Raw genomic sequence first — 13,435 nt, 5'->3', positions numbered from 1 at the left:
TCATTTGGGCCAATGTCATGAATCAGGGTTCAGCAACCTTTTTTTCTTAATTGGACATCTACTTTTTTGTTACTGATTAACAAAAAGGGCTATCGATTTTCACGTGCATAACAGAAATAAGCTGTTATTACTATGTTATTACTGTTATTAATATGTAGTTACAATGTTACAACGATGTTACTCATATGTTATAACTAAATTGTTGTAATTAGGAGTACAAGGGCACATCACTTTTTACATACAACTATATGCTTATTTAATAATTTTGGAAGAACTGATCATTTATTTAAATACACCAATCATGCCAGCGATATATCATGCCAGGAATTAAATTTTCCAAGAAAAAAACAGTGTCACAGGCATTCATATACAAGTAACCTCCGACTAACGACCGGGATCTGTATCACATGTTCCTAAAAAAAAAAATCAGGTCAGTGACCAATGTCTCAGACAATCATATACAAGTAACATCCAACTTACTGTGATCAGTAAATATCATTTTCCTCGAAAATCACGTTTGTGACCACGGTCCCAGACATTCATCGACTCGAACATACGACTTAAGATTGGAATCAGTAATCAAATATTCCTAAAAATTAACTTAGGGAACCGCTGCTCCAGACATTCATAATCGGCCATCATTCGACTTACGACTGGGATCAGTTTTCAAATTTTCCAAGAAAATTACGTTGGGGAGCAATGTCCCAGGCATTCATATACAAGTGACGTCCGACTTACGACTGGGATCTGTTCCAAATAACCACTCATAAATCTATCACAATGCTGCCGATATAGTTACTGAATGTAGCAGTAGATTGCCGTGCCGGCTGGCTAGCAAAATTGTTGTATGAGTTGCCGGGTTGCTATGCGCTGCAGTGCCAGATGTTATACTAAAAAGGAGCATCGGCTGTAAAAAAACAACACGTTGGATGTGTTTTGTTCACTGCAGATGTACAATAACTTTCTGACCGATATCGAAAAGATTAGAGCAAATGACGACGTCATAGTTAATGGTTCCGGTTAGAAATCACATTCCCTAGAAAATCACAATAATGCATCACCGGTTAGGTTTTGTCGGAACCAGTCTATGCTACCAGGTGAATTCAAGTATTTAGGCTAACAGTTTGTCAGGCAAACAAGTAAAGATGATTATTTAAACAAAATTAAAAAAAAAAAGAAAAAAAAGTCAGGCCACGGGGACCAATGTACGACCTCTCGCCCTTATATAAATAAAATGACTCAATAACACTGGTTTCATTCAACTCATATGTGCCGGAGCAGCTCGAGTTAAAAAACAAAAAATAAGAAAACAAACAAAAAAGGTACAGTACTCCAAATTCAATTTGTGATACAAAAATAAAAATAACAGTTTTTTCTGTGACGGCAGATGAGATTTTCCCTTATTGCTTTGCTTGTACTCACGCAAGGTAAGTTTTTTCTTTTTTTCTGCTTATTATTTGGATTATTTATTATTTCTATTTTCTTTGTGTGTCGCTCCTAGCATGCGGGATGCTACGAGCACAGACATCAGAGCCAGAAGTGCCTGAGTCACCCGGGATCTGGCAAAGACTGCTTGACAAAGCTAGGTATTGCCGCTACACACTAAATTATCTAAATGATTGAAGATGAAATAAATATCACGATCTAAATTAATTAAAAGATCCTTAGATCTCTTTCAGCAGTCTCCTGGCCTGGATTTAGCAGCCGCTGGCCGCATTAGCGAACAGCATCGTTGTGGCAGCTAGCTTCGGTTGTGTCGCTAGCATCTCTTTAGAAGTGAATGCTATTTAGCAACTAATGCTAGTTTAATTGACCTTAACTACTCATGCTAGAATTGTGAACAAAGCTAGGTATACAATGCACACAAACAAATATATATGAATATGACATTAATAAATCATGAATCAAGATCATGACCTAAAAAAAATTGAAATATTGTGTTCTGTTGTGCCGCTAGCCACATTAGCAAATAGCATCACTTTGGTGGCTATCTTTGATTTCACCGCTTCCAACAATTTAAGTTATGCCCACACTGCAGAGCTTAATGTTCAATTCAAATTTTTGAGGTGAAATTTGATGTTTTTGTGAGATTCACATTTCCAACTACCGTAAAATCCAGACTATAGAGCGCACCTGATTATAAGCCGCACCCACCACTTACAAGCCGCGAGCGCCTGCATTAAAACTTGTGACACGATCACAAGTTTAACCCAGACCAGGCTGTAAGTTCCACGATTGTGATTTTGTAGAGGTTTATTGTTCTAGATTCTTTATCAATTATCCATTTTTGGTCAAATCATAATACACTACAAAACTAATAGGCCGAGCCAAGAGGCTGAGTCAAGGTCCTAGCCTTCTAACCTCCTACCAACACAATCCAAAAGTCAACAGTACGATCCTAGAACCGCAGTCGGCATCATGAATGGAAAATTATACTCGTAATTAACGTATGATGCAGACTTGTAATGTCCGGGTCCCGTTGAAAGTAATCCAAGGAAACAAAATGTATATTTCCAAAGTTAAGGGTGGGAAAAATATATATCCACTATTGTCCGCTGCGACAACAGACAGATCTACCGATAACTCAGCTTTACCCCACTTCCCATCAGCCCGCGTTTGCTCCGCCCCTTCTTTTTGATTTGCCCGTAGAACACATAACAGAATAAATCTCTAAAACAAATACATTATAAAAATATACAGTTGCAAATACATATTATACATGGTTACACATATTTACGAAGAAAGACGGTACACCGAGAGAGTTTTCAAAGCTTTAATAATAATAATAAAACTTTCATCCCAAACCGTGCCTTTGAAACGTACCAACACGCTAGTAGGATCACGCTCGCAATGCATCAAACGTGCCTGTCAAAGAAAAAGCATCCCGTAATTGTGAAATTCACGGTAGATCGTACTCAACCGTTTCCTCATAACTATCGCCATCAAGGGCGTCTTCCACATTATCGGAACGTACCTTTACTTAACAGACAATGTATGCATAAACTTAGAGGTTGCAGTCTTTCTTGGCGCACATATCCTACTGGTCTTAATCTAACCTTTTATACTCCAGCGCCGCTGGTGGCCGTTAGAAAAATTACATAAATTGGCCGCTTCACTGAATAAGCCGCAGGGCTGAACATTTGGGAAAAAAGTAGCGGCTTATAGTCCGGAATTTACAGTAAATGCAACATGTATGTGATCTACTGTGTGGACACCACAAGTGTCCCGTATGCACAGAAGAGGACATGTGCCGCAGCAACATCTGTCCACTTCTTACCATCTGATTGAACGCAGAATAGTGATGTCTTTCGCCTATTGATGACGTGTAGGTCGCATGAATGCATCTCGACCGAACACACAGCTGTAGCATTCCAAAAGACCAGATATGTAGCGGATTTAAGACCACATATGAAAGTTTCCTGACTCTTGTGTGAAAAATTTAGTATAGCCGCCATTAAGATGGACTTTAACCGTTCAGATACAACTCGCCTCCGAGCAAAAAAATCCGATGTTCCTGTGGTGTGAACCTGACCTTAGTTGTCGACGCTAAAATAGGAAGCCGGTAATGCTAGTTTTATTGACCTTAGCTACCAATGCTAATGCTAGCATTGTGGTCTGGCTGCTAATGCTAGTGTGTTTGCATTATTTGTATTTGCTTAAAATGTAATCCTGAAAACTTTGATGCAAAACATTGCGCTATTTCACTAAAAAACTTTCCAAAACATTGATACCTTTAAGTTTTTGCAAAAAATTACTAGCTGCTAATGCTAGTGTTTTTGCTTTATTATATGATGTTTAATCGTGCACATTTGTATTTAAAACTTTGCACTGTAAAATCAACACTTTCCAAAAAGTAGATACCCTTACTAAATTGTCATTATTTTCTTTTGGCAAAACATTAAGAAAAAATAAAAATATGCTAATTGGTTTGTTTTTTATTTTGTAAAGAACGGTTATAGAATGAAATTTTGAATTTTTTTTGGAATAAATTGTGTTATATTTTTGCCTTTTTGCCCACCCTTACCTACAATACAATACAATCATATAAACCAAGTAACACGTACAAAATAAAATAAATCAGACATTGAAGGACATAAATAAAAACGTTGTCGATTTTATGTAAGGCAGCACGGCAGCGCAGTGGTTAGCGTGTCATGGGATCATATCCAGCTACCTGCCTTCCTGTGCAGAGTTTGCATGTTCTCCCCATGCTTGCGTGGGTTTCCTCCGGGCAAAAACATGCATGTCAGGTGAATTGGCTAATCCAAAATTGTCCTTAGGTGTGAATGAGCGAGTGAGCTGTTCGTCCCTGTGCAACTGGCTGGCAACCAGTTCAGGGTGTCCCCTGCCCACTGTCCGAGGATAGCTGGGATGGGCTCTGGCACCCCCGCGACCCTACTGAGGATAAGCGGTGCGGATAATGGATGGATGGACAGATTTTATGTTGGTATTGCCTGGAAAGGGATGGGTGCCACCAGGCTGTCCTTGCCCAAGCCACACCACAAGAAACTGTACCCATACAACCCTGATGGTTAAGGGATCCAAAAAAACAACCATTGTTTTCACATGTTTAAGTCAATAAATTATTTGAATTATTGTCGCACCTATTCAAAGTTTGTTACATACAATGCTTAGTTTGAGCTAAGAAAAGTGAAATACAATTTAATACCAATTTAAACCAAAAGTTAGGGGTGTGCGTCATACAGGAATAAATACTGTAAATGTACATGACAGACGACACACAAACACATGTAAAAGTTAAAACAAACAAAACACAGATGTTAAAAGGAATAAATAACCAATAAATAACCAATAGCACGTCTCATTTATGAATTGTGTTTTATATTACACATATATATATATATATATATATATATATATATAATGCATATTGCGATACCCACACAGTGCGGCCTCCGAGAGAATGGCCTCTGCCAAAGATTTGGTGCTGGGCTTCGCAAACGCCTACTACGAGGACCACATCCAGCCAGTGGTGGACGGCTACAGCCAATGGGCGGATGGCGTCCAGAAATCAGCGAGGGAAACCATCGGCGGTTATTTGCCATTTTTCGCCGCCAACAACACAACAGGAAGTGATTGAGATCGGATATTTGTTCAGGCACAACATCCACCATTAAAGACCTGCTTCATGATATAATCGAATCTGGAAAGATGGCTCAGTATTCCCTCGATTTTGGTGGTCAATCCATTCCATTACCAACAGAATTAAGTGAATGTGTTTTGGGCCCCTTCTTACGACATTTTTCCTACCATACAACGTAAAAAAATGCATTTTGCATGCCCAGTAACGTACAAAATTCTACATTGTTTCAGTGTTTGAGCGTATGACTGTACGAGTTTTGTGACTGTTTGTTGACGTCATATAAGATGGTCTGCTATTGGTTTGCGTCACAGATTCATGAAGATGGCAATATGTTAATGACAGAACACAGGCCAACAATTCTCCCTTTCTCTCTCTCTGTTCAGTTCAGACTCTCAGAAAGACTTTGCGAGTTAGTTTGATACAATATTGTGTTTTTTGTACCGGATTTGTAGATATGGGTCCCAAGGCTTGTAGTGATGCTAAAGGAAGAAGCAAAAACATGCTAACAATGGAAAAGAAGCTTACAATATCAAGAAATACAAAAAAGGAACCAAAATTGCTACTAACTCTGAGTGGCATGGCTTTAACATATTGGCGGGTTGTCTTCAAAATGCCAGTCTGCTATCAGTCAATGCCATAATAAGATGCTGGTCAGCTATTTGTTTGCGTCATGACATCATGAAAATACAGAAATGCTGTCGGCTGAACCACCTACCACAATGCCCTTCTCTCTTGTGTGCTTCGTAAAGTCTTAACAGGTATTTAATGTATTTATTCGCGATGGGTCTAAGGCTTGCAGTGATGCTAAAACAAAAAGCTAAAACATGATAACAGTGGAAATGAAGCTTGGAATAATCAAGGAATATTAAGCACAGGACTTGTTACCCTTGCTTAGAAATATGGTCGTGACCAATACATTATAATGAAAATTACATTAATTACAAATAATGAGGCAATTAAGGCATCAAAGTCTTCTCAGGGCATGACGATCATTGTAAGTGCAAGTTTTAGAATCAGTTTTCATTTGAATCTGCCACCCCGTCTCACCTGTGCATCCACCTGCAACTCCACTCGACCAGCTCAAGTCACGTCACACCAAAGGTAATTACAATTTCATTAGACATTTTATAAGAAATTACACATAAGAAGAACTTACTATGTGCTAGTGATGTGTCATTCACGAACGTATCATCTCTGGCTCTATGAAGTGAACGACAGGAACCAATTGAGAGACACTACTTTTTTCTGTTGTGTGATTGTCAATATGGAATTTTTTCGGAGATTCTTTGTTGTGATGTTGACTTGAAATTTGCTGAGTATATAATATTTTAAAGTGTTTTGTACTATATATTTGTTGTCTGTAAATATTAGAATGTATAGTATGTGTTTTTCGTGGATAATAAATCATGATTAGTTTTTTTATATAAAACATTAATAATTTAATTGTTTATTCTTTACAGTTTATCTATTGTTGCACTGAAAAGAATATTTCAAATATTCCATGTTGATTAACATTCAAGTTGCTTAGTATCAAAAAGTTTCAATTAGTTAAAACTGTAGGCTGAAAAAAATAAACGCTAATATAGTACAGTAGTACAGTACATTTTTAAAAATGACTAATTCATTCAATTTGTGCAGAATGTTACATAACTATTGCTAATACATGTATTAGAGCACCCGATAATATGAAAAGCTGTTTGGGAGTGGAAAGAGGTAGCTCTTTTCAGTGAGATGAGCCAAAAGAGACAGTTATCTAAAAAGAGCAGGAATTCACATCCTTATTTGTTATTTTAATGTTTTTAGCTGGAGTACCAGGGGTTAAGAATACACTACTTTACCGTATTCTCCGGACTATAAAGGCACACCTGATTCCAAGGCGCACCTTTAAAAATAATCCTTCGAGTAAAGTATTTTCTCATACAAAGCACACATAAGGCGCAGGAAATTAAAACTACAATAATAGCGAGGTTCGCATTAAAAAAACGAAAACACTTCAAGGGAACCCCCCACCCATATTTCATAGAACATAAGTACTAGAAAATCTGGTCTCACAATGAAAAAGCAATCAATTTCTTCCTAAATAGTTACTGTATGTATAAGCAAGTATGCATTTCTGATTTTATTTAACATATTGCCGGTCTATAAGGCACACCTACAAATTTCTGGCAAATATGGGATTTTAGGTATGTCCTATAATATAAAATACGGTAAATAACAACTTTCCCCAATTATACGACCATTTCGATTAAGATTTACACCTCAGAACGGACGTATCCAGGGGGTTCCGCAGTAATCCGAATATGCTTGTATTCCAACTTCTAATAGTCCGATTAAGAGGGTTGATTTACTCGTCCCTGATAAAATTTTACCTTTACTACCAGTAGGAACGTTCTATGAAACTTTGCGGAGGCATAACGAGACCTAAAGTCCGACATGGAAAGGTCAGCGAAGTGACAGCTAAGCTAGCGCTTCTTCGTAATCTAATCGACGGTGAGTTTCACCCGCTATCTATAGATTATGACATACCTGACGGGGTCTCCGGGTGCGTTATGAATACAGTATACGTATGGTACAGCCGATGCAAAACATCGGTTTCGCAAGACCCAATTGGGTTTCGGAGCACGTACCATGGACTTTGTTAGCTGATGTGTGCGCTTGCGCATGTGCGTGGCCCGGTCAGATGACGTGGGCTTGCGGTCCTCCCCTATATCATCTGGTCCAGATGCGCACTCCCAGTTGCAGACGACTCACTTTCCGAGCAGACTGTCATTTCTGGGATCCAGACCGGAATCGATAGCAGGTAAACCTGGGACAGTTTTGAGGGATTTGTCTTTGAAATTGTCGAAAATTTCTGAATGGATTGTTTTCTTACAGACATGAACGCAAAGTACGCCATCGCTTTGATCCTGGCTCTCCAGGGTAAGAACACCGTGCATAGAGTTATCTACTAAATCTGACGATTTTAAGACAGACGATTTGTGAACACCCACAGTTTAAGTGCACCATGCACCCAGGGGTGTGCAAACATTTTGAGCCATATTGGGTTAAAAGACTTGGGAGCTGGGCTAGAACAAAAACGGTTGAGTTTCTGGTACATCCTAATACACAATCTCAAAGACGTAACAGCCATGATTATCCTTTAACAGCATTGGCCAAACTTCTACTCTAAGTCAAGAGTTTGAGGACAGGCGCTTTGTGAACACCAACAGTTTCGGTGCACCAAGCACCTAAAATCAGGGGTGTGTTGGACAAAAAATATTAGGTTTCTAGTACCTGCTGATACACAGTTTAGAAGATATAATCGTGTTTTAAGAACATAGCATCCAGTAAATTCCTGCTCAAAGTGAAGAGTTTTCTCCTAAGGATATGTTAAGAGACTATTAGTGAAGCCCCATGATTAGGTGCATGGGGTACAAACCTTTTGGGCACGATGTTTAGTGGTTGACTTAGCTTCTAAAAGTACAACCTGGCAGTAACATAGTAAGAACATATCAATAACATACTACTAACATACTAGATTAGAAAAGTATATTGAACTGCTAGCCCTTCGTGCTAATGAGTAACAAAATAGCTCTTAGCTTCAAAAAGGTTGGCAACGGATCTAACGTACTTATTTGTGTTAAAGGTGCACCCATAATTTTGGATCAAAAATCGATATAAATACTGCTTTAATTTATTCCCATTTTAAAATACGCAGTGTAAGTGACAAACATTTAATATGTGCAGCCATGATTAAATTATTTTTGTTGACAACCTATACTATGAACACAATGCCAACATAACATTAACAATGTATTCATTCAATGTCCTTATGATGGCGATTGATCATCAAAAACACCAAAGAGGCTTTTCCTTTGTGGTGCTTTTATTTATATCTCTCAGGCAGGCTTTTTTTCCCTCCATTCTCTAACATTTGTCTCTGGTACAGTGAATAAAAATGAAGAATAAAAGAATGAACGCCTATTCATATGTCATCATCTATACCAGGGGTGTCAAACTCGTTTTAGCTCGGGGGCCACACGATAGAACAAACATTCTGTCGGGGGCCGGACTAGTATATTAGAGAGAAAGAAAAAGAGAGAAAGAAATAAGACAAAGCGGAGAGAAAAAGAGTGGGTGGGACAATGAAAGAGAAAAAGAGAGAGAGAGAAAAAGGGAGGAAAAGAGAGAGAGAGAGAAAAATGGAGGAAAAGAGAGAGAGAGAAAAAGGTAGGAAAAGAGAGAGAGAGGAAAAGGGAGAGCGAGAGAGAGAGGAAAAGGGATAGCGAGAGAGCCAGGAAAAGAGAGGAAAAGGGAGGAAGAGAGAGAGGGAGAGAAACACATACAAGTACAGTGTCTTTGTTCGAGGCACCTGGCTTTGGCAACATCAAGTGGACATATTTCGACCTGCAGCTCGTTTTTCTCTTGCGCTTCTCTGAGCGTTGTCTCGCGGGCCGGATTCAATCCCTTAGTGGGCCTGATCTGGCCCCCGGGCCGCATGTTTGACACCCCTGATCTATACTATAAATGATGACATGGATTATATAGCATTGGTGGTTTAGTGCGGGGGTCAGCTACTTTCAGGCTCTTTAGTGTCGCCCTCGTGGCTGCCCGGGGCTTTTTTTTTTTTAAATGCCTAAAAAAATAAGGAAGCGGAAGGGAAATATACATTTATGACTTTGCTTTTTGTAGTATGTCAAACACCAAACAAACATTACAAATATTCAAAAGAGTAACTTTTAAGAATGAATCAATTTATCTTAAAACACTGTAATAGTCTTTTGTAAGGATTTTTTTAGGGCTCAATTTTTTTTTCTTCAAGTCTATTATGGCTCTTTAGACATTTTCTTGATTGCTGACCCCTGGTCTAATGGTTAGGGTTTCAGCTCTCCCGCTGCTGCGACCCGGGTTTGATTCTCATTGCATCCCATGCTTTGCGATTGTGGTCAGCGGGATTTTTCCACTGCTCAATCATTGTACAAATTCTTTTTAGGGAAGACAAAATGCACATTGTACACGAAAACATAATAATCATAATAATAATGATAAATCATGCATATCATGATATTTTTACCATTTTCGAGATGGATGAAAAAGTTCGAGTATGTGTCCCGTGTTTTGTAGTTATCCCACTCTTGGCTCAATATTTCTTATTCTTACAGTTTCCGTGAGCCTGTGCGATGTTCCTGCACCTAGCCAGGAGCTAGTGGATAAGTACAACAATTTGAGGAGCACCTTCTACAGGCGTCTCATCAACCTGTTCAATAAAGCTAAGGACGCGGTACCAGCAGTGGATAACGTTCAAGGAAAAGAAGTCATGGACAACATCATGCCCAAGTTAAACGCTGTCGGACAGGTTCTCGTGTACGTCTTAACGACCTTCAGAGTGCTAATCCGGTGGTGTCGAACATTTTTTAGCTTGTGAGCCACATGGTAGGAAAAAAAACTTTCACGGGGGCAGTACAAATAGATTAAAGAAGAGATATAGAAAAAGAGAAAGAAAGGAAGAGAGAGAAAGAATAGAATAGAATATATTGTCAGTGTATAATGTGAAATACAAAACGAAATTTAAAAGTGAAGAATAGGATAAAGATGAAAAAAGAGAAAAGAGAAAAAAAGATGAGTAAAAAAGAGCCACACAGATAGAAAGAAAGAAAAAAAGAGACAAACGAGATAGTCAAAAAGAGAAAAAGTGACAAGAGAGAGGGAAATAGAGGACTGAGAGATATTGAAATAGAGGACAGAGAGAAAGAGAGAGAGAGAGAGCGATTCAGATCGAGAAAAAATGAGAGAAAGTGTGATTAAGAATGTGCGAGTGAGAGAGAGAAAAATAGATAAAGCTACAATGTCTTAATGAGTGGCGCCTGGCTTTTGGGACATCAAACAGACAAATTTAAAACTACCTTATTTTTCTCTTGCACTGCTGTCAGCATTGTCTCGCGGGGGGATTCTTATCCTTATCCGACCGACGGGCCGCATATTTCACACCCCTGTGCTAATCTCGGATCATTAATTTAACCTTTTGTCTATTTCGTATAGGAATTTTGGCAATGAGCTCGCCCCCTTGGTGGACAGAGCCCGTGAAAGCGTCCTGGGAGCCTACGAGGCGTATCTGCGCCCTCAAATCGGCCAATACCTGAGCGATGCTATTGATCAAGCCAAGGTTCATCTGGATGTGTACATGCCCGCTAACTGAAGGAAAGCAAAGTAATACCAAAGAACCCTGACAGAGAACTTCGAGAAGAGAGCATGGTTGTGGTTTATGTTTTGTATTAACATGGGAAAGTGGCTAACGTCATCTGTAACCAAATGTGCTCGGCATTTGCAACTCATTTGCTGCATAGATATTCGTCCAAGTGTGCATGTTTGCATCTGTGAGTGTGTGCAATAAAATGAACAGGGGAAAAGGTATTGTTTTCATTGTATGGTGTCACCAGAAGCAGATGTTCCTGCACCTTTGGTTTGTTTGGTTTTTATCTATGAGCAACTTTTTGTTACTGGTTAGTGTGAAAGCCCATTAGTTTCATATGCACTTATGAAATAACACATCATCATGGTATTTCTACGTAATATGTTTAAAGTTTAGTAGACACTCAAAATAAGAAGAGAAGACATCAATTTTTGTTGAACTTGCAAGGTGGAAAGGGGAGAGAAGCGTCCAACTTATTCTAAAAGCAAGTCAGGGGTCAGCAACCCAAAATTTTCAAAGAGGCGAATCAGACCCAAAACAAATATGCCTAAGGTCTTTTATATAAATCAATGTTTTATTGAAAAGAAAAAGTGGCTTCATCCATTTAAGTGAGTCTCGCAATAGTCAGAATATTTTAAAGCATTAGATACATTTAAGAATCATTCCAGCACCCCACCATCCTCCAGAAGGCGCCAACAGGCAGACGAACTGGAGCTGGTCAAGTAGAGTAGCAGGTTGACGCCAAGGGTGGGGAGCAGTGTTCCCTCTAAGCTGCGCGCATGCGCAATTGCGCACTGCTCGCACATTCTCAGCGCACAAGAAAATCTAGGCAGCGCACAAAAATGAGGGCTCAAAATTACTAATTAAGAAGTGACTTAAGTCAAAGTTACAGTGCATGAAGATAAAAATACACGGGTTCCCCTGACGTTGTGTCCTAAATGCGGTATTTTGAGGTCAATGTCGAACGAAGTTGAAAGGTAAAGTCAGTAGAGTTTGTGGAGAACCGGCTTCTCCGGCTCGGCTCACTAAAAGGAACCGGCTCTTTCGGGTCCTAAACTGCTCTTCAGGTTGTTTTTGCTTCTTTAATCCCAACATGACCAAATATTATGTAAAATTATGCACAAAATGACTTAAAGGAAGGGGGGAGTAGAACAAAAAAGAAAAAAATACCAAAATGAAAAAGTAGTGAAAAGCTGAGAAAAAAGGAAGAGGAAAAAAAGAAGAAAAAATTTAGAAAAAAACAAGAAAAAAGAAAAGAAAGAAATGTAGGAAAAAAGTAAATAGAGAACAAAAAAAAGCAGCTCGGAAGAAATAAACACAATCAGATTTTTTTAAAGGAATTTAAAAAAAAGTAGAAAAAAAAACCACGGAAAAAAGAAGGAAAAGTTTGTGTTGCATTCAAATAATTTCCAATTATATCAAGTGAATCTTGTTGCCAACATTGTACTTCCACTAAAAAATGTGATTAAGTACAGTTCTGTATCTTACAACCGACTAAATAAGCCCCCCAAAATGTTAATATGCGACAAAATATATCAGGAAATAGAAAGAAATGGATATCTTGTGAAAGAATTGTAAGAACAAACGACGTTTGTAGGCCGTACAACCTTTGCAATAGTACATGAGTCAATTCATTCAAAAGAGAAAAATAATTCTGCATTGCCGGAAACTCGCAAAATGTAACTTGATGTCAAGTTTTGGACATGTTTGATAATGAATTATCTTGCCACACTTACGGATTATGGTTGCTCACTGTTGTTTCAAGTGTTGCTCACAGACTTTGTGTGAACGCTCAGACCCGTGGAAAATTAGAGGGAACATTGGTGGGGAGGATTTAAAACATTTCTGTTTAATAGCCTGCCAATTTTTAACGATATGAATCATGTATATCCTTCGTATTTCTTGATCATTACCATGTTTTTGCTTCTGAATTTAGCATCCCTGCAAGCATTGTGGCTCATAGCAGATGAAAGCAGTACAAAAATGACAATATTTTATTGCCGTCTTTACAAGTCGTTATTTACAAAGCACACAATATTCACAACTGAACGAAGAAAAACAGAGGCATTGTGGAAAGTACTTTGGCCAATAGTATATCAAGAACCAATAGCAGACTAGCATTTCATATGACGTCTACAAAAAGAAGACAATCCTCTTAGAGA

General features: G+C 38.6%; 1 protein-coding gene across 1 annotated transcript; it reads left to right on the top strand.

Annotated features, from left to right (window-relative positions):
• The first annotated feature begins 7,786 nt into the window (after positions 1-7,786).
• apoa2 (apolipoprotein A-II) lies at positions 7,787-11,494 on the top strand. The gene is made up of 4 exons (XM_088326723.1): positions 7,787-7,904; positions 7,979-8,023; positions 10,246-10,447; positions 11,123-11,494. The coding sequence occupies exons 2-4, from the start codon at positions 7,981-7,983 to the stop codon at positions 11,277-11,279; spliced, it is 402 nt and encodes a 133-aa protein (XP_088182849.1). The 5' UTR covers positions 7,787-7,904; positions 7,979-7,980; the 3' UTR covers positions 11,280-11,494.
• Positions 11,495-13,435: the final 1,941 nt, after the last annotated feature.

The sequence above is a fragment of the Urocampus carinirostris genome, chromosome 2 (genome assembly GCF_059441175.1).
Source record: "Urocampus carinirostris isolate Australia breed hairy pipefish chromosome 2, RoL_Ucar_1.0, whole genome shotgun sequence".
NCBI lineage: Eukaryota > Metazoa > Chordata > Actinopteri > Syngnathiformes > Syngnathidae > Urocampus > Urocampus carinirostris.
The sequence above is the reverse complement of the archived record's forward strand: the minus strand, read 5'-3'. Positions and strand labels throughout refer to the sequence as shown.